Source organism: Ursus arctos, unplaced genomic scaffold (genome assembly GCF_023065955.2).
Source record: "Ursus arctos isolate Adak ecotype North America unplaced genomic scaffold, UrsArc2.0 scaffold_9, whole genome shotgun sequence".
NCBI classification, from domain to species: Eukaryota; Metazoa; Chordata; class Mammalia; order Carnivora; family Ursidae; genus Ursus; species Ursus arctos.
This window is the reverse complement of record NW_026623111.1, coordinates 20,882,925-20,906,193: the sequence shown is the minus strand read 5'-3', so window position 1 is coordinate 20,906,193 and position 23,269 is coordinate 20,882,925. Positions and strand designations below refer to the sequence as shown.

The window sequence follows — 23,269 nt, the reverse complement described above, 5'->3', positions numbered from 1 at the left end:
CATAAACTTTTATACACACTGGGAAACCAAAAACTCATCTGACTCTCTTTACTGCAATTTTTGGTTTATTGTGGTCGTGCGTACAGTATCTCTCAGGCATACTGTAAGTAGATTAAGGTTTTCTGAGTTTTCCACCATTCTAGCACTTTCTCCCTCAGGAAATTTACATTTTTTCATTCCTAGTACTACCCAAATTCCTATTCTTAAAAATGGTGTGGGGCAGGGAAATGGAGAGATAGATTTTTAAGTGTGTATATCTTTCTTGGAGTCAATGATATTTTTTCCTTCTTTTTCTTCTTCTCAGATGCCTCTTTTAAAACGTGAAAACAAAAATGTAAGCAAGCTATAAACCTTCTTGTACATTAACAAAAAATATTGAGCACTGATGGGATTGTTTTCTATATCTTCCCATTTCCAAATGTTACCACAGCCAGTCTAGTAAACTTTATTATGTCTTTATCCTCCTATGCAGTAGTCTGTCCCACCTTCCTCCTCCTTTCCTTTCATTATTCAAACTTGCAGAGGAAAATATATATAACATAAATGTTTGGTAAAAGAACAGAAACATAAAAGCATTAGGAAAATGACATTTTGGTTTTTATCAATCAAAAATAAAAATAATAAGAAAAATAAGCTTAATGGACTTCCTTCCCCCCCCCCCCACATTTTAGTAGCTTTCTAATATTAGGGATCAAGTTGAGGTTTTAGGTCATACACTTTTCCTGCCTTAAACAATTACTGTCCATGAGACAGCTTGAAGGGCAGAAAAGCAGTAAAATATAAATCACAGAACTTTATCATACAACTCTTAGAAGACTTCATAAAGAATTTATTTCAGGAAAAGCTTAAAAGTTCTGTGCCTTCTGAAGACTTTAGGAACTGTTCACAATCACCAAAAAAACAACTTTGGAATCCATGTTTATTTGATAAACCTTTTATAATAACATCATTTAACAGCTGAAGCAATAATCCATAACTTTAAGCTCTCAGACATGCATGATCTTATTTATTCTAGTATAAGACATCAAATTATCTGAAAACAAGCTGACCCTTAATGAATCCTAAGATAAAAATCATTTTTCAAAATCGAACGTAGAAAAAGTATTTACTAATATATAAATATCCTCACACAAAATGTTATTTTGATTTTTTTCACAAAATCATTTGCAATTAGTGAGTTAACCATGGCTAAGCAGGGCAGAAGAGCAGATGAAGGATTCAATTCATTAAAATAGTCTTACCTTCTGATGTTTTCCACCGTTTCCATAAATCCTCAACAGTTATATGCTTATCTTCTCTGTGCAGATGGCTGTGTTTATTAGTAGCATCTTTATATTTCATATCTTCTCTGATAAACTATAAAAGAGAAAACACTAAGTTAAGTAAACTTAAATTCACTATTTTATCATCTCTGTAAACTCAGAAACAAAATTTTGAAATTCAGTAGGTGGCAATTTTCAGATAACAACTGGTACATTTTTGGTATTTTATACTCACATTATTCTTACATGTTTGTAAAATATATTTAATAAAATGTTTTCTACTACTAATCATAACAACAACAATGAAAGTATTCATTTAATGCTCATTATTTACCAGGTACTATCCTATATTACAGTATGTCTATACACACATACACACACAGACTCATTTAACCTCATGATAATTCTATATTATGTATCCCCATTTAATAGATGACAAAACCAAGACCCAAAGAAGTAAAATAATTTGCTCCAACTCCTATTTCATATTTTTCTAATTTCCTATTTCTGCCCATTCCTCTTTGTTTTTCCTGATACCTTCAGAATCCAGTAGATTTACCTGGAAAAATCACTGACATTGAGATGTTCAGAAACTGCCCCTAGCTTGGAAAAGGTTCAAGAGCTAGAGAGAAATTCTAGAATGAGAAGCATGATGATGAAAAAAGCAGGGAGGAAGCTTGCCTTGGAAATGGTCCAGTCAGCTGGAACAAATGGCACCTGTTTCATATTTGTGATACACAGGGGTGGAGGGAAGTCCAAGGAAATTCTCTTCACCACATGAACACAAAGAACCTAAAAGTAGAGTTCTGTGGCTTTAGGATCAATGTATTGAAGAAAACAAAGCTAATTTCCATATATAGACTAGATGAGGCATTCTAGCCACTGAATATTTTATATGTTAGTAAGCCTAGGATGAATATATAGATAACTGCCAAAGTATGTGTTTAAAAAAATAAAAGAATTAAGATATCAAAAAAAAGGCAATTAAAAAAAAAAGCTCAGGAATATTATCTATAGTTCACTTAATGTAAAAGAACTATCTGGCTCCCCAAAATGTTGGGTCAAAACTGAAAAATGCACAGAATTGCATTTTCCCTGAAATTATCATTTAAAAATTAATATATGCTTCTGTTTTAAAATATGACCCCAAGATAACACAATTCATAAAAACCACATTGAAGTGTACTCTATATATCTCATACATCTTCAACATTTTGATCACAAATGTGACTAGAAAGCACTAGAATTACTGTATGTTGAAACTAAGTTGGAAAATTTTTGACTGAACCAAATACACTAAAACTCACCAGCTTCCATTAAACCTTATCTCCGTTATGTTTCCTACAGATCACATTTTGACTGTTCAGATTTTTCTAAAACTTCACAGAAAACTGCAAATTATAGAACTGAGGCAGGCTAACTACAGAAATTTTAAAAGCAGTCACCAATAATTGAAAATGCATGAGAAAATGACAAATACTTATTATTTGTTGAAATCTGTGAATTAAATAGGAAAATGGAATCTATAATTCTATGAGGTAAATCTTCAAATAATGTACTGCAAATAAGGTGGTAAACATGTCCAATGATGTATCTAATTATACCTACTATAGGAAAGGCTGCATCGATATTACAAATACAGAAGTACTCAAATAGATGACTACTGAATATTCTTCCCAAAAACATTCACGCAGATGATTTTTTTAAATACATTTTTCTAAACCCATTATGGAATTTACATATCCAGTTTCAGGAAGTTAGCTTTTAGATGATAAGCTGATTTCAGTTCCTTGTATCTCTAACACATATATTATTTGTATTTAGTATTTATACTCTTTATTTTTGATGCTATATATTTTTTCTTATATCTGCATTTATACTTGTATTTCGTATTTGCATTATTTTTATGACAGTGCTTAATAAAATCTGATACATGCTAGTATAGACACATTGAGGGCTCTTTTCAGCCTATACCTCCTTCCCTACCAACACAAGTGTAGATCTCTGAATGAGTTCAGTCATCCCTCCTCAACCTATCACCCATTGCCAAAGCTACGTGACTAAAGGATGGACACCTGACCCAGAAGAAAACAATTCAGAGTACAACCAGGATGAAAGGATTCTATTTCACAAGGAAATGCAATTCAGACCATAAAAGGCTGGGTCACTTGGTGATGGTTCTGGATTTTTAAGATGATAAGGAAACTGGTGTTGAAGGTACCATTTTATGAATAGACAAGATGAACCACGTACAGAGGAAGCCAAAACGTACAGACAGAAAATAATGAAAGAGAACAGAGAGAGAAAGAAATGGCACCAGGAACTGCCTTGATTCTTGAAGACTTCCCCCTTTCAGTTCCTCAGGAGGCCTGGAGTACACAATTCTTTTTTTTTTTTTTTTTTTTTTTTAAAGATTTTATTTATTTATTTAACAGAGATAGAGACAGCCAGCGAGAGAGGGAACACAGCAGGGGGAGTGGGAGAGGAAGAAGCAGGCTCACAGTGGAGGAGCCTGATGTGGGGCTCGATCCCATAACACCGGGATCACGCCCTGAGCCGAAGGCAGATGCTTAACCGCTGTGCCACCCAGGCACCCCCTGGAGTACACAATTCTTGTCCTGATTTCCATGACATAACAATGATACATAGGTATTTCCCCTTTTATTTTTAAATATACAATTTTAAGATCTCGATACCCAAGGAGTGGTGATTTATCAACACATTTAAGCACTCAGACTCTGGAGTGTGACAGACTATATTCAAAATCTGACTCTACTACTTGTATTCTTTTTAGCCTCATATTTCTCCTTTGTACAGTGAGGAAAATAAAATTACCCACCACATATGGTTATGAAAAAGATTAAATTAAAAATTCATTCTTAGTACACAGAAGTGTTAGGCAATAAAAATAATTTGAGTTGTTATTGCTGTTGAAGTTTAAAGCCTGAATAAATTAGTTTCGCCCTGACTAGATTGGTAGGTTAATATACATCTTGGAAAATATCAGACATTTATAAAGCTACAATTTCCCAATACTCTTAAAACTACCATTTCAGACATTCTGAAACAAAATACATAACACAGAAATGAAAAGGACAACCACAACCTTTTCACTGACAATGTAAGCAGAGATTTTCCCAAAGGACACCTGTCATCAAAACAAGTGTCCAAGGTCTGATATGTGAGTCAGTTAAAGCAAATGGGTTCCTGCAAAAAACTGCAGGGTCTTCCTGTCTTGAAAATAATACTAAAATAGCTCAGTATAATGTCTCAGGGGAAAGAATGCATAACCAGAAGGGACTACTATTAACCACACTTGTACAGATGAAAAAGGTAAGGCAAAGGGAGGGTTGACAATTTATTCGATTTGATAGAGTTATTTAAGAAAACCAAATACTGGAAGTAAATTTTAAAGAATTCCAAAGTTTAAGTCCTTCACCACTATTCACACCGCTATCCTAACCTTGGATATTCTGGAAAACGCACTGATTCCCAAATTCTTAGAAATGATACCATGCTAATAAAGCATGAATTGCCCCTGTTTCTTCATCCCACAACTGAGCATCCCACAAACTGTGCTTTGGTGGAAAGCATAGACTCAATCTTCAGACTATGAATATCTCAAATGTACTATTGCTATTGACCTTAGTAAGCTACTTTCCTCTCTGTGCTTCAGTTTTCTCATCAGCAAAATGGTAATAACAGTCATATATCAAAAGTGACTTATTTCACGTGAAGTGTAAAAAACAGTGCTTGGTTTGTAGCAAACACTCAACAACGTCAGCTATTTCATGTAAATCACTTATTTTTTAAAATAACAAGTTAAATCTTTGCCTTGATATGCACACTCTTTCATTCCTGAAGTGGCAGAAGATAACTCTTGAGATACTACAAAACACCATTAATAATCACTGATCTAAGTGTAGTAATATAAAATCTTGCTTGATACCTGGCACACAAAATCCTGTAACAATGCAGAGATACAGGCTAGTACTAAGATATTTGCCTTAATAACTTTGATCCTATCATCTAAGATGGATGATGACACCTATACGAAAACATAAGAGAACACAGGCAATCTAGAATATGTTTTCATGGAATTAAGAATGAGAAAGGTAAATCACTTAACATCTAAGAAAAAATTCTTCAGAACCTAAATTCAAATATTTTTTTTCAAACATTAAAATTCTATACTAAAGAAAACTTCAAGCTGATTTGGACAGTTTCTATACCTTAACACAAGCATAACTTTACACTTTTGCCCAGTTGCTACAGTATGTTATCAGCCGTAAGTCCCATTCCTTAAGCTCCCAACATCAAAAACCCAACAGTCAAACCCAGTTTACCCACAGTAAATGCACCAATGACCTCCTTAGGATTCTGTTCTGTTCTCACAACAGCTCAGAGTTCAACTGGCCTCACAATGACTCTCAACACCATCTAAGCTACACTGTAGCCTTTTATGAGCTAGGCAGAGAACTGAACCATTATTTATTACACTAATTCAACTGAATGATCAGTTAATAGAGATGACAGATGACAGTCAAACAACGAGTTTACAAAGACCTGTAAAACACAATATATTTATGAGCTGAAGTATACCAGTCATTTGTTTTATAGGAATCAATACATGACCTATATATCATGACTACTCTTCAAGATTACTGTTGATTATAATCCAAAAATCTCTAACAAAATTATCTATGATTCCATCAGTCTATCCAATAGTAAATTTCAAAATAAAAATAAATAAATAAATAAATAAATAAAGTACTATACTATCCTTAAGAACACTAAAATAAGAATCCAAAGACAGAGGCAAATGACTCATCTTCTGTGTTCTTATTTGGAAAATAAAAGGTAAAAAAAATACCTTTAAAAATTATAAATATAAAAAAAGAGCACAGTTTTACAAATATATGGTGAAAATCTGTTGCATTGATTGTTTATCTGTTATTTATTGTTTATTATTATTATTAAAATAAGTAGGTATTGTGGCAAGTAGAGATATACCATAGTCTAGTTTTGGCCCTAGTTTCTGGCCAAAATCTACCATTAGGCTTTGGTCTCAGTTTCTAGAACTCTGAACACACACATACCCACTTAAATGTCTTCCTGCCATCCATGAACTTGTGTGTGAACAATACTCACGAGATCACACAAAAGTCAAAATTATATCCATCAAGCATAACAATAGTAACATATAAGATGAGTCATTCAGATTTAACATTAATATGTGAATTTTACTTTAAGTAGAAGTAAGCATTCAAGATGTAACCAAAAATGTCCTGTTTTTTTACTGGCTAAAATTTAGTAAGTCAGAACTTGTATTTCCAGTTAAGAAGAGGTTACGGACACAAGATTTACCACCCTCCCCCCAAAAACCTAAGAAACCAAATAAAATACATGGAATGATGATTTTCAAGACATTGAACATCAAGACAATAAAGTACAATGATCCCTGGAGACCAAAAACAAAGTATGCCCTGTGACTGCCCTCAATTAATTCCTGAAGAGAACTTCCAGGATAAAGCACAGGAGGAGGGAACCCAAGCAGAGACAGTCCTCTGAGTTGAAAAGAGGGAAGTGGGGGAGAACTAAGGAGGGTAGGGATTATAGTGTAAGTACCAGAGAAGAATGAGCCACAGAGAGAGAAGCTGGATTATCTAGAAAGGGTACCTTGAGTCTTTAGTGACTACTGATCACCCCATGCATGCAAGGAAGCCACAGCAAGCCAAGGAAAAAAGACACACAAAAAATTTAGAGGAAATAGTCTTTGAAGATTACAAAGGACAAGAGATAGTGCTTGTTCCAACAAGACAGAATGGAAAATCTCCTAATATGTAGGTCATCAGGTAGAATACTAAAAAGGGTTTTGCCCTAGTACTGAGGAATACTAACCTCAGACTAAACTACATTGATTCTGCCCCCCAAAAAGCTTATAAATACAAGCCAAGGGGATTAAACTGTTTCTATGTAACTTAACCCTGCACTAGAATAAAGCTTAAGAACACTTTTATGTATATAAAATACTCAGCACCCAACAAGGTAAAATCCACAATGTCTCACATCTAATGAAAAATTACCAGGTACTCTAAGATACAGAAAAAAACAACCCACAACTAGGAGAAAAGTCAATCAAACCAATCCAAAAACGGCAAAGATGAGAGAATTATAAACAAAGACATTAAAATAGTTATTATAGCTATATTCTATATATTCCAGAAACCAGAGTTAATACTGAACATGTTAATGGAGACATGTAAGACTGAAGTGTTCTTTTTAAAAGACCCAAATCAAAATTCTAAACATTAAAACTACAATGACTGAGATGAAAAATACATTAAATGAGATTAATAATAAATATGACAGACTAAAATATCAGCAAACTTAAATATAATAAGCATGAGAAACTATCCAAATCAGATAGTCAGCTGTGGGACAACTTCAAGCAGCCTAACATAAGTGTAATTGGAGTCCATAAGGAGCCAAAAGGGAGTGACAAAAAAATATACTTGAAAAAATAATGGCCATAATTTTTCAAATTTTATTAAAACTATAAACCCACAGATCCCAGAAGATCAATATACCTCAAGACAAGAAACACAAAAAAAACTACACCAATACACATCATAATCAAATAGCTTAAAACAAGGGTTTAATAAAGAGCGTAATCTAAAAGCAACTGGGTAGGAGAGGGGAGATAAGAGACACAATAGGTACGGAGGAACAGAGATAAGAGGGATAGCAGAATTTCTGTCAGACAAAAAACACAATCCAGAGACCACTTAGGAAGCATATTTAAAGTATGAAAGAAAAAACTGTTAACCTACAATTGTTACCCAACAAAAACATCTTTCAAAATGAAGGCAAAATAAAAAATTTTTCGTACATACAAACAGTAAGAGTTTATCACAGGAAGTCCTGTACTGCCAGAAATGTTTTTAAAAGCCCTGTAAGCAGAAGGAAACTAATACCAGATGGAAATCTGAGCATAGTAAGAACAGTTGTGAAGGAATAACAGAGGCAAAAGCTTAAGTGAATTCAAGAAAGAACGAGAGAAGAAAAACAGTACACAAATCCTTTTGAGGGAGCTTGTTGGAAGAGAAGGACAAAGGAATTGGGCAATAACCAAAGGGAGAAATAGATTCAGGAGAAGTTTTTATACTGTTGTGTTTATGAGGTGTGAAAACAACGGCAGGTTTGCATCAGATGGGAAAGATCCAACAGAAAATGGAAAATTGCTGAAACATTGTCCTAGAGTTGCCAAGGGGAGTAGAGTGCTCAGGTGGAAGAATTCACTTCTGCGAGGGGCATAAACAATGAATCGACAGTAAGAGGAGAGAATATATAGTTTATAGCCATAAATGAAGGTGGATGAGCAACCCCAGCGGCCTCATATGGCCTCTGACAAGGAGAGAGGAAAAACTTCCGTACCCCAATCCTAAAATCTCTGGTTAGTTATCACATCATTAGGATATGATTTTAAACACACCACAAAGCATAGGAAATAGACTAGCAATGGGAAGGTAAAGGAAAATTACTAACCAATTATACTTAATAGATTTTATAGCAACACAAAGATTTCTCTTCACTGTCTTCTACAAAAGAAAGTTAACAGTTCCAAAATTTGAGGATCAAAATGTTCTGTATCATAATTGGGGTGGTAGATACATGGGTATATACATTCGTCAAAATTCATGAAACTGTACAGCTAAAACTTCTGCACTGAATCAAATGTAAAATACACCTCAAATATTTAAACCATCAAGAATTTCAAGAAACTCATTATCTTTTATGGACACAATTTTATTCATTAAAAAAGATATTATTTATTCTAAATGTACTGCTCATCTCCCATGATCATTAAGCCAACCTCTAAGAGATTATATTAACTTGCCATATATTATACTTTGTAAATGTCTTTTTATCATTTTTTGGTTTTTCAGGATAGAAGAGTTTAAAACACTACCATCGGTGACACTCAGGGTTGTAACTACAACCCATTTCTTTGTGTTTTTTTGGTTGTTTCGTTTTGTCATAAGTGAGATTTTATTGCTTATTCTAGGGATTAGTACACAGACATTTCAATTTGTACACAATTCTTCATGTATGGACCAAAGACCTAAAAAATCATGTACTTGTGATTCTTTTTTAAGCAGTTATTCCAGTGACTTTCCAGCTTAATATCTGGAGGTAAATTTTCCTTAACAAGATTATCAAGTACTATTATCTTCAAGTGTTGTACGGTGTTACACGGTTAAGTCCCATTAATTCACAATTTAGTATCATATACACTACATACTCAAATTCTAATCTGTCACAGCACATTAACAAAGTTACTAGGAAAACTGGACTACTACAACTAAAGATGTTACAGAGTGTAAAAATTCTGACAGGGAGGGGCGCCTGGGTGGCACAGCAGTTAAGCATCTGCCTTGGGCTCAGGGCGTGATCCCGGCATTGTGGGATCGAGCCCCACATCAGGCTCTTCCACTATGGGCCTGCTTCTTCCTCTCCCACTCCCCCTGCTTGTGTTCCCTCTCTCGCTGGCTGTCTCTATCTCTGTCAAATAAATAAATAAAATCTTAAAAAAAAAAAAAATTCTGACAGGGAGAGCCAAGATCAAGGAGTGGTTTTCTTGAGGAAACAATTTTACCAAAAGCAACACAGGAACAGAAGTAATTTAAAATGTTCAAGATGTATTAAATGCATGACTGACTTCAAATTGCCCTTTAGGATGCTTTGTGTTATAGGATATAGAAACTACCCCATCTATGGAATGTCAGGCTGACACCCAAGACAACCAAAGCCTCCCATACGCAATAACCCACTATTTTCTGGCTATACCAAGCAAATGACTTCACTTCTTAAAAAAGCATTTACACGTAAAAAATGGGATACAGTGGGATTCTCTCCTTAAAAATGTTTCTGGAGCTACTAAAAAAACTTGCATTTATGAAACAGTTGATAAAAGTATTCCTCTGGATTGTTTACAAAAGGAGACAGAGACCACTGATAAAGACTTGGTATATGGTATTAATCAGACTGGGCTTCTTTCTCTCCTGTGGTATCAGAGGCAGACTCTCCTCATTTCTAGTTTCTCTGTTTTCTGTAGGTAAGTCTTCCCTTGTTTCAGCCTGTGTTCCCTTTGCACCCCTTTTCCCTTTTATTTGCACTTTTTTATCTGAAGATTTATCCTTTCCTGCTGCCATTTTTTGATTCATTTCCACTTCTACAGAAGCGGGTTTAGGGGACAACCTGATCCTCCTCTTGGCTCCTCCTTTACTGCCCCCTCAGCAGAGCTATCTTCCTCTTGGGCCTCACGATGGCGGGGCAGGTGTGGGCCATGTGCAGGCAGCCCCTGGTGTCCCAAAAGCCTTCACAAACCTGGACTGCCGAGCTGCCATCACTCCTGCCCCCTAGCTTCTGGAACCCCTGTAACCCATTTCTCTGAATATGACAATCCTATACTGGTATCCCAGAAATGCTGGCTTGCTGGGCCTCCTCATTATAGCCTACAGAAGGAGTTCAATTTCCCTCTATCACCACACACATAAGCTATGTAACTAATGTGAGACAGGTAAAACACAGAGTTGGCTAACAGGAAATGAAATGGAAATAGGGTCAAGCTAAACTAGAAAGCAACAAATACGTATCATAGTGCAATCCAAGGGATTTCTCTGGCTTAGAAGAATAACGGAAGAAAACACAATAAACAGGGAAGCTTTATATGGATGAAGTTCCATTTCAGCTAATACTTAAAATTAATCTTATAAGATATAGTTTAACATGCAAAATGGAACAGGAAAAGAATGAGAAAAATCCTGAGTGAAAGGCCTCTCCAGGCATGAGAATACAGATGTGTCCAAAGAGCAGTCTGTCAGCAGTTCACTTTGGGGAGGGTAAGAGTGCATCAAGAAGCTGCAGAGTAAATGATAATGGCTAGAAGGATAAATTATGACCAAACTATAAAAGGTCTTAAATGCCAAATTAAGAAGTCTAGGCTATATATGGTAGACTACAGTGGTAGTTCTCAAAGTGTGATCAACTCTAATGTCAGTGTTCTGAACACATTTAAAGTAGGTTAAGTATATTAAATGTATGTTTGACTTACGGTATTTTCAACTTATGATGGGTTCATTGAGATATAATCCTATTTTAAGTTGAGAAAAAGATGTGTACTCCAGAGCACTCTGTTCCTCTTAACGAGGTCTACCCTCAAGGGCAACTAGTTAACCAGAGCCTAACCTGCAGGGGTATTATCAGAGCCTAACTGACGAGGCTCAATTCAACCCTATCAGTCTCTAGCCTTCCAGTGGGAGAAGAGAAATACCCAATTCCAACTCACTCTAGCCATCCTATTCCACCAAAGGGAAAAGAAAAAACCAAAACTGAGAAACACTTGTGAAGGTCGCAGTTCAGAATCACTGGTTCACTAAAAGACTGGGACCTAATCGTAGGTCTACAGAACACCTCCCCTCCCCACCATATTACTACAGACCTATTTACAGCTGTTTCTTTTATACCATATACCATATCTAGCTCTCAAGAGAAAATGACAAGGCATACCAGAAGGCAAAAAACACCATATGAAGAGACAGAACAAGCATCAGAACCAGATATAGTAGGGACTGATCAGATGAGGGATTTAAAACAACCAAGACTAATACACTGGAGATACTAGTGGATAAAGTAGACATATGGAAGGACAGATAAGCAATATAAGCAGAGATGGATATCCTAAGAAAGAAGCAGAAAGAGATGCTACCGATCAAGAGCAATGGAACACAAATTAAGAATTCCTTTGATGGGCCTATTAGTAGACAGGGCACAGCTGAGAAAAACACTCTGCTCCAGAGGACAGATGTATCAATAGAAACCTGCAGAAACAAAAAGCAAAGAGAGAACTGAAAAAAAAAAAAAAAAAAAAAAAAAAAAAAGCCAGAAGAGAGTATCCAAGGACTGTGAGACAACTCCAAAAGGTATAACATATGTGTAATGGGAGTGCCAGGAGAAGAAACAGAGAAAGAACAGAAGAAATGCCTCAAACAATACAGACTGAGAAGGTCTAGGGCAGTGAAGTCACCCTGTATGATATTATATTGGTGAGTGCATGTCATCTTACATCCATCCAAACCCAGAGAATGCACAACACCAAGACCAAACCCTAATGACGACTACGGACTTTGGGTGATTACGACATGTCAGTGTAGGTTACTCCTTGGTAAAAAAATGTACCAGTCTGGTGGTGATGTTAACAATAAGAGAGAATATACCCCATGTGTGGGGGAAAGGGGTATATGGGAAATCACTGTGCCTTCTCAATCTTGTAAACCAAACTGCTTTAAAAAACTTTTTTTAAAATATAATGGAATGCGTACACTTCAGGGTGCAAGAAAAGTAAGAACAATGAAGAAATCAGCGGAGAAGTAACCAGAAGCAGGAAGAGAAAAAACCAAGCAAGTTCTTTTCAATGCTATCCCTCATGCCACCATACTCCAGTCATACTGAATTATTATTGGCTATTGCATAAATTCGTACCTCATATTCTTGCTGTAATGCTTTTTCCCTCCCCTGACCCTTCCTCTTGGAGCGTCCAGCCCATCATCTACACCTGTAAAAACCATGCCTACTTCCAGAGGCCCATCTCAAGGACTCCTACTCCATGCCCTCTAGATGCTCCTCAAACAAATGTGCACCCTCTCTTCTGAGACATGAAAGCACTTCCACGATTCATGTGTATTCCTAGTACATAATATGCCAGGACACAATACGCCATGACATGCCTTTTATTAGACACACAGAGCCTCATACGCCCTACTAGATGGCAAGCTTATGGAAGTCTATGCCTGTTTTTTCACTCTGCTCCATATTCAGTACAGTGCTGTACATATAAATAGGAACTTTAAAACATTAGGTGTGTTTTGTTTTTAAAATGAATACTCAACAACGCCCTCAGTCAGGAGCCCAGGCATATTTCCCAAGCCCTTGAAGGAACCAAGTAAAAGAAAAGAAAAGAAAAATGAAAACAAAAAAAGCAGCTAATTTTAAAAATAGTTTTTAAATTCCATAAAAATCCTATACCTCCCTAATTAAGACTTCAAAGAAATTTTAGGAACTTAGGAGATATAAAAATGAAGGTCAGTGGGCAAGGATTAGCACTTAAAGTGAAAGGCTCTCAAATATTTTTTATCAAATTTTTTGAAACATTTTCAGGATCAAGACAAAATATTCCTTCATCTTAAAAAGGTTCTCTTTATCAACTGAGTTTAATAGCCTTATACTTTTAGCCCTCCAGGCCTAATAACCCTGTAAAAAGGCCAGTGGGTATGAGAGGTAATAAAAAGCAAGTCATCAACACTTCTTGGTAATACTAGTACTTTGTCAATGCCACGAGCAAAGTCAAGCCAGGTCAGACCCAGCAAGGAAATACAGGGGTGAAAGGTAGTCTTTAGGGTGAGATAAGGTAGAATCTCCAGCCATGCTTAAGATAACACTCAAGACACAACTGAACATGATTCAGACCAAATACAGGGAAGAAGCAGGTATGAGGTCCTAGTGAAACAGCTGATCTCAATGCCTAAAGTTTCCAACTTAAACTGAAGTCATTAATAGAAATACAGTTCAAAAATGTAACCAAGGATGTTCTTTCATAGTCCAGGGCTCAAAACTAAACAAAAGTTCAAAAAACAACAACTTGGAAGTGTGCCTAAACGTGTTCAGGAGTGAACAGGACTTGGCATGGTTGGGCTCTGGCCCAGTCCCCTAAGCTGTATGACCTAAGTAATCTAATCAAAGCGCAGACTCATCTATAAAGCAGGGATACCACCTGTCTTGCCTATCCCGAAACAACATTGCTGAAGATAATGTGAGACACCATAAATGCTTTATGAACCATGATGTTATAATCAACATATGGTGGGGTTACCCAGAGGATAAGAACAATTTACCTTATATATCCCTGATGTAGCATAGCACCTTACAACCTTAAGGCCACAAGAACAGCTTTCTAGAGCAAAATAGTCTTCTGAAGACCATGGGGTTAGTGACTGCAACATTTACTTCTGAGAGAAATTCTCGCAAGCCAAACAATGGATAGGTGAACAGGAAAATTTAGACTATTATATACAATTCTTCAGATATGAATAATAGGGAAAGCCAGGAATTCACAACAAAAAAAAAGAAAAAGAAAAACAAAACAAAACAAAAACAGGGAGACCTGGGTGGCTGAGTTAGTTAAGCTCCAACTCTTGACTTCTACTCAGGTCACGATCTCAGGGTTGTGGGATCAAGCCCCACACTGAGCTCCGTGCTCAGTGTGGAGTCTGCTTGAGATTCTCTCTCTCCCTCTCCCTCTGCCCCTCACCCCACTCATGCTCTTTCTCTAAATAAATAAATTTTAAAAATAAATTCTAGAAATCTGTGAAAGTCAATGAGTTTTATTTTATGTTAATACAGAAAATATTGTTAAACTGCTTTATTTCTAGAGAATAAAAAGAAAAAAAAATCACTTAGCTCTAGGAAAACCAGAATTATGTCAAAGTCTGTCATGTTACTAGAAAACAAGGTGCCCATACATACAGACTTAGCGTGATAAACCGAATTGGAATAGATCCAAGCTTTACTAATAGCACAAACATTCACACAATACTTGGATCAATTTAATAACAATTTAGTAAAGTGAGCAAGACACAAAGGTAATTACACTGGAAAGCAGACTGTGGTAAGACATATAGTGAGTTAATTATATGGCCCCATTTGCCTAGGACAGTCCTCATTTGCACCTGTCATCCTGGTGTAATTATTAATAGTACCCTCTTTTACTCTCAAAAGTATTTCAGTTTGGATGATGAATTATATGTCACCATATCCACAACAGCAACAATTATAAAGTAGATAGAGTTAATGTTACAGTAAAGGTACAATTTTATTTAATTCATTTGTGAAGTGGGAATAAATAGTTTTTGTATACTGAAACTCAGATGTTTTAGAAGAGGAGATATGTGAAGTGTGCTAAACTCTCAAAAAAATATATTACATAAATGCAATGCCATGCTGTGATCCTGAAAATGCCTGGGGGAGGAGGGGCGGAGAGGAGCAGGACTGGCTGTACAGTCAGGCTGGAACTGAAGCAGTATAGACACAGATCCTGATTCACACCCCTGCTGCTCTGCCCCCTTCCAGTGTGTAACAGTATTTAATATGAAACTCCTATAAAGGGAAATGAAAAACTAATGGAACAGCAATGGGAAAGGATTTTTTTAATGAAAATATATAATTGCCAGATACTCTGACTAAAGAAAGTGGAAATCATTTGGAGGAAGGGGGCTAAAAGATTTACTAGTTGAAGCAGGGGTTGTGGTAACTTCCTAGAAAGAGGCCAAAGGCACTGGGTTGAATGTTTCAAGCCATAAAATGATTTCAGAAGTTTTTGGCTCTTTATAGACAGATCTCATAATATAGACCATTCATTCCCAGTTTATAAATTGTTGTATTTAAGATTGTGTATTTGCCATTTGAAACACATCTTTCCACAGAAACTGTTATGATATTTAAGCACCTACCTACTGCAGCACAAAAGCCCACTTAATCCATAGGTACCGAACTAGATAGTACCAATGGTGTTTCTCAAATGACATACAACTAAGGACGTATCAAGAAGAGGGTATCCATTATAATACATCAGACTCAGAGGAGGCAGAGGCAAAACCGTCTGGTTGGCAAGCCATGGTAGGGTAAGAGAAAGTCTTCTGGTTTCTGCGGTGGTTGCTTTGAGGGACAAGAAGACGTATGAATAGAAACAGTCTAGGAGGGGCACCTGGGTGGCTTAGTCCTTAAGCGTCTGCCTTCGGCTCAGGGCGTGATCCCGGTGTTCTGGGATCGAGCCCCACATCAGGCTCCTCTGCTGGGAGCCTGCTTCTTCCTTTCCCACTCCCCCTGCTTGTGTTCCCTCTCTCGCTGGCTGTCTCTCGCTCTGTCAAATAAATAAATAAAATCTTTAATAAAAGAAAAAAAGAAAGAAAGAAACAGTCTAGGAGAGGGGTGCCTGGGTAGCCCAGTCGGTTAGGCTGATCTCAGCTCAGATCTCGATCTCAGGGTTGCAAATTCAGGCCCTAAACTGGGCTCCACGCTGGGCATGGAGCCAACTTAAAAAACTGTAAAACATGAATGAATGAATGAATGAAAGACAGAAAGACAGAAAGAAAGAAAGAAAGAAAGAAAGAAAGAAAGAAAGAAAGAAAGAAAGAAAGAAAAAGAAAATAGTCTGGGAGAATTCATTCTTATCAAATATCATGAACAGAAAGATAAAAGCAGTAGGTAAATTAATTGGAAAAGCAAGAGATAGAGAAGGAAGCCCAGTAAAGAGGTACTACAGATGTCCAGACAAGGCATAAAAAACCTGGGTACTCAACTAAAAAATGCTGAGGAAAGACAGCAAGCTTAGAACTTAAGAAATATCTTAAATACAATTATGAAATAATAAAGACACTTCTTAAGATCTATCTCAATAACTTATACAATGGTTCTTAACTATTCTAGGTTACAGGACCATCTTACTTTAAAAGCAAAGAATCCTCTCCCCAGCAATATACATGCACACCCTGCTTTCCAGTAACAATTATTACTATAATAATTACCGTGTTACACATGTTTATGACTTTCAGTAGAACATATTAAAAAAATTTTACAGAACTTGGGCAAAGTAAAATCACAAAGCACAGGGGCAGGAAACAATATCTTTTGCAAGACCATCAGGGTAGCCAAATATAAATACTGTGCCCGAGATTATAAAAACTATTATAAAAGTTGTTACAAAATGCAAAAACAACTGTAAGATTTATTAAAGGATAACGTGGGCATCAGAATCACCAAAGGACTTGCTAAAATACAGATTTCTGGGCCCCACTCCCACATTTCTGATTCAGTAGGCCTGGGATGGGTCCTGAGAATTTGCATTTCCGAAAGTTGCTGCTTTGTCCAGGGAACATACTTTGATTTTTAGAGCAATCTTTTAGAATTATACCAACTCCTCTTCATCCACTTCTCTCCCTTAGGCCCAAAGATCTGGCTGTGCTGACCCACTTTGTCCTATGGATTTATCACCTTTCCTTCCTCGTTATAGGCTATATGCAAAGAAGAGTGCCCCAACCTTTTTTCTACCTTGCTTCCAAAATACACAGACAGCCTCCATATAATTTTGAATTGCCCAAACTGCAGTTGAAAAAAAATGTTTAAAGAGAAGAGGTAAGCAAAACGACAAACAGATATTTGATGCTTAGAAGATTTTGGTACGTTGCAGAATATCGAAAAAACTATACACACATTCCAAGAGATGACTCCTTTGTAGATAAAGAAGGGTGTTTCTTCCATAGACCCCTACTCACAGGTGTTCAAAATCACTACTTCTCTTCTAGGATCTCTACAGATCAATAAACACCCTACAAATAAAAATTAAATTAAAAATTAATAGAATTTGTAGGTACAATGGTCATAGCTACAAATTTACAGAAAAAGTATTTTTGAAACAAAGGAAATAAAATGTAGATTTTAACCATGTCTTCCCTTATCAAAATGATAACTAAATGTTCTACCTCAGTAATTCCCTGCCTTTTTTTCTGAATTAGTATAAATGTGTGAGTTTTGCTTCATTCTTACAGTACCATTTCTTCCAGGTGTCATAGGTATCAGAGCTAATTCCAATCTTGAAAAGCAGAGAGGTCACCATAAGTCTATCAGGAGCTGATGTGCTATACAGTTAAGAGACCTCTATACAGTGAACAATGAAAGTTAAAGAAGAATAAATAATAACATTAGCAGTGTCTCTGGGACTCGTTTTTTTGTTTTTTTAAAGATTTTATTTATTTGACACAGAGAGAGAGTGCACACAAGCAGGGGGAGCAGCAGGCGGGAGGAGCAGCAGGCTCCCCGCTGAGCAGAAAGCCCAATGCGGGGCTTGACCCTAGGACCATGACCTGAGCCAAACATAGACGCTTAACTGACTGAGCCACCCAGGTGTCCCTGGAACATGCGTTTTAAAAAAATTCTCAGTTACCTGTTCTTATAAAAATGGAATGAAGTCTATGTGACTTATAACAGATCTTGCTTCATAATTCATTAGTGTAGTCGTCTCCAATTTCAGTTGCCCAGACCCCATAGGGATACACAATCTAATCCACTCATGAGGGAGAAAATATGAGAACTTCTATTTAATTCTATCTCAGTTTTCATTTATATTTGTGAACATTTTTAAAAAGTGTAACAGTATAATAGTATGTATTTACATGTCTAATATACTATTGTATATACAGATATAGGTATATCTCCTGTATCTGTACGCTACTTATATATAGCTATTTATTTGTAAATTGTACTAGGGAGGGCATAACGATGGAGACTGATGATACACATTAACATAAGAAAGCAACACTTACTGGAAAACAAGAACATCATTCAGTCTGGCCTCAAACCCCACCCATATCACTCACGAGCTGGTGACCACGTGTACACTGTTTCACCTCCTTCTGCAAATAAGATGAGGAGTATACTCTCAGCTCATAGGGTTTCTATGAGGAGTACATACCATAGTCCATGCGAAGTGCTTAGAGTGTGAAACAAATAGCAAACACTAATAAATGTTTTCTATTATTTTAGTATATAAATCCATAACGTAAGTTTGATAATTCCTACAGTAACAAAACTAAAAGAACCCATCATTTCCCAATTTTGGCCATTTAAGCCTTTTTTTCTACTGAATACCTATTAACAGTCTCTGCTACTCTAATTATATGGTTATTGCTATTATTTTCCAGAAAGAATTAAAGTCTATTTTTATGATAGCATGTTTACTGAACTATGAAACTATAAAAATTCTAGTATGCAGGAAAATGCCTCAATAATTATAACTTAACAGACATCAAGGACTCTTTAGCACCTAATCTCTCTTTACCTTACCTTTGCTCTGCTTGTCCTTTCAGGTGAATGCTAAGTGATCCTTCCGTCAAATAAGTTGTACCGGACCATTTGTGCATATTATTACATATAATTACTAGCAACAAAATACTACTTCATAGATAATTTTAATCAGACATATCAATGTTTTAAAATTCTAGACATATTCTATGACTAAGATCAATATGAAAAGTCTTACTGTGGGTCCCCTCCAATATAAAGCCTTTAGAAGGAAGTTGTATAACTTTATCATTTTTATACTTTATTAATTTCGTGGCTTGAGAATTTTCCATCAAATATCTGCAGTTAGCAGAGTACAGAAACTGTGCTAAGCAGCCTCTAAAAATGGCTCCCAATGACCCCAACATCCTCACATCCATACCTTGTCTAACAGTCTCCCTTTGGGTATCAGCTGGACCAAGCGACTTCCTTCTAACAAACAGAATATAGCAAAAGAGTAAAAGGATTCCAATTCCAAGATTAGCTTACAAAAAGACTTGTAACTCCCATGTTGTTGCCCTTCTCTTGCTCTCTCTCTCTCAGGGCTCCCTCCCACTCTCTCTAAGGGAAGCCCACTGCCATGTTACAAGCTGCCCTATGGAAGGAGCCATGTGGCAGTTAACTGTTGTCTCAAACCAACAACCAGTGAAGACCTGGGGGGCCAAGGGCCACATGAGTAGGCCCTGCAGTGGATCTGCCATGCATCAGGCCTCGAGAGGTCTATAATACCAGCTGACATCTTAATAGCAGCTGCATGAAATACCCACAGCCAGAAGACCCAGCTAAGCTACACCTAGATTTCAGACCCAAAGAAACTGTGAGATGATAAATGTACATTGTTGTAAGCCACCGAATTTGGGGGTGGGGAGGAGGAATCTGTTACACAGCAAGAGATATTACATAAGTTAAAATTTTAACTTAAAAATACATGCACCTATTCCTTTGGAAACAGTACTCCACATAATTCAAAAGCCACTGATCCTATTTTAAAATGTATTTTCTAGTAGTTTTTTCTAACCCTACTTTTGTTTCCTACTTTCATGACTCTCCTTGTTTCAGACACACATATATCTGTGCTGCTAACTAAATTTTCTAAGAAGTATATAGACAAATGATGACAGAGGTGCTTTTCAGGCAGAACAGCTAAATGTAAGAAAAACTGAAATACCAGGTACAGTTTTTTTATATAAATTGGTTTTAAAGTTAATTATAAAAATCAAACAACTGATAAGAACATAAACTCTAAAACTATTTATTCCAAATGACATCAGTAAAAGGTAAGTGTGGATATAAAAAGGAAGAAAAATTAGGGGAAAAAAGGGATTTTTAAACTTTAAGAAAGAGAAAAAGTAAAAACAAAGTTCATACACATTAGAAACTATCATAAAGTTTTCAGTAACAAAGCAGGCAATAACAATGTGAATTCTCATTGCCTCCTACACTGTGTTCAAGGCAACAAAACCATTCATTTCTCTTATTTAATAAAAGTATTTCTTAATCAAGTACCCACACTTTCTAAAATATCTTCAATATTGGCAGAATAGATGACTGTAATCAAAAACTCAATCTAAACAGGTCACAGACTGAGCATACACTGACTCTAATCTTTTTGATCTTGGGCCAGAAGACAATGACCTGGAGAGCAAAAGCTTTACATCTTTACATCCTGTTCCTAATCTAAAACACTCATGTCCTCTATTTTCAATTTGAGAATAGCTCTGAAAAATTGCCACTTACTCTACTTGTCCAAGTATTGCATGCAGTATACACTTTAAATATCACCTTCCCAATGAGGCCTGCCGAGGGCACCCTATTTAAAATTACAGCTACCCATCATCTACCTGTCCTCAACCCCCTTTTTCCTGCTTATTTTGTTTTTTGTTTAGTCGGCCTTTTCACAAGCATCCAACAAAATGTCCACTTAAGGGCTTAAAGATTTATGTGAGATTCTGTCTGTTTTGTCCCAGATATATTCCAAGATCTATTTGAGTATCTGGCATAAACAGATCTTCAAATATTAGCTCAATATTAAATGCATGAATAAATTAGAAGAGTAAATGCTTTCTCATATGACCAAAAACAAAAAACAGAAGCAGAAGCACTAAAGAGAAAAAAATTGGGGCGCCTGGGTGGCACAGCGGTTAAGCGCCTGCCTTCGGCTCAGGGCGTGATCCCGGTGTTATGGGATCGAGCCCCACATCAGGCTCTTCAGCTATGAGCCTGCTTCTTCCTCTCCCACTCCCCTGCTTGTGTTCCCTCTCTCGCTGGCTGTCTCTATCTCTGTCAAATAAATAAATAAAATCTTTAAAAAAAAAAAAGAAAGAAAGAAAAAAATTGTTTTCAAGTACCATTTTAAAATGCTAAATATTTTTCTAAATTTTAAAAAAGTAACATTTTAAACCAAGATCACAAGAAATTAAGAATTTAATTTTTTTGACTAAGGTTTCCTATTAAACTCATGAAGTTTCCTGATGATGACTGCTAGAAACCCATAATGATATTACCATTTACTTCTTTAAAAAAGAGACATTTCAACAAGAAATATAAATCAAGATGTAGCTATGCTGATCAGAAGGCACTGAAATAGTCCAAGAACCACAGAATTAACAACTCATTCCTTAAAGCCTACAACACTCCACAGTCTCTAGATCAGTGCTTCCAATACAAACTAACCTGATCTACACATGTGATGTGACATTTTCTAGAAGTCACATTAAAAAGTAAAAAGAAACATTTGGCATTCATTTTATATTTGATGAATCCAGTATGCCCATAATATTATCATTTCCAACAGGTAATCAATATTTTAAAGTTTAAGTATTTTACATTATTTTTCTCATATTCAAAATTTGATGTGTGTTTTACACTTATAACACATCTCATTTTTAAGTGCCCAACAGCCAAGTGTAGCTAGTAGCTACCATTCTGGACAGTGGACTTCTAGACTCTGTAAGGTACAAATAAAATATGGAGACATACCTTATTTACTTTTGAATATTAATATTAGAAGAAATACCAAGAGAAGAATAACATCTCCTGTTTCTAAACATTAAAGCTCACCTGTCATACTCACAGAGTTATAGGTTCTTTTAACATAAGCTTTACATTTTAACATAAAGTTTTTAGTTCTAACCTTTATTACAAAACGTTTGGAATTCCACTGAAATTTAAAAGACTCAAGATGAATTCCACTGAAGTATAAATTATATAGCCATGCATGCTTACTTTGTTTGGCACAGTGATAAATGATAACACTTCACACATTTGAGCATTATCTGATGATGAGGTTAAAAAGATTAAAATAACTTGTAATTCGAGGAACTATTATGCAATCAGATACATTTAAATAGGCTGTCAAATACCTGCATAAGCTTGCTTAATCCCTGTCTATATATTATGTGCAAGTTTAACAGATCGCTCCTTGGGCGGGTATTTTTAATGATTGAAAAATATGAATTTTTGCTATCTTTCCAGATTTAAATATTTCTGTAATTGTGATATAAGAAGCAATATATTTGGTCTTTGTCCTTGGTTCCTGGCACAGAGCTCTTAAAACCCTTGGAATTTCCTGAGTGATAGGAGTGCATTTTGCCCCTTTTGATCACATCTGAGTTCATGCGAAGAGAGGACTTAGAATGGGGCCTCTAGATCACCTTGGGATGGGGCTGCTCAGCAGGAAGACCAGGCGATTAGAGAGATGGGACTTTCAGTCCCATCCACCTGACCACTGAGGGAACTGAACTCTATAATAACAGAGAAATCTGTTCCATGCCTTTCTCTTAGCTTCTGGAGTCACCAGCAATCCTTGTCTGTCAGTCCTTGACTCGTGGCTCCGTAACTCCAATCTCTGCCTCCATAGGGTCATCTTTTCCCCAGTGTCTGTGTCACCATGTGGTACTCTCCTGTCTTATACAGACACCAGTCCTATTGGACTAAGGGCCCACACTACTCCAGTATATCCTTATCATAACTATTTATATCTGAAATTACCCTACTTCTAAATAAGGTCATATTCTGAGGTACTGGAAGTTAAGACTTCAAAATATGTTTTTTTG

At 36.2% G+C, this 23,269-nt stretch overlaps 1 protein-coding gene across 2 annotated transcripts in view; it reads right to left on the bottom strand.

The window, feature by feature from the left end:
- STIM2 (stromal interaction molecule 2) overlaps positions 1–23,269 on the bottom strand; it is a 138,175-nt gene that overhangs the window by 57,432 nt on the left and 57,474 nt on the right. For both annotated transcript variants that reach the window (XM_044389759.3, XM_026514556.4), the window contains exon 3: positions 1,242–1,356. In XM_044389759.3, the coding sequence (XP_044245694.2) occupies positions 1,242–1,356 (115 nt within the window). The remainder of the gene's footprint in view (positions 1–1,241; positions 1,357–23,269) is intronic.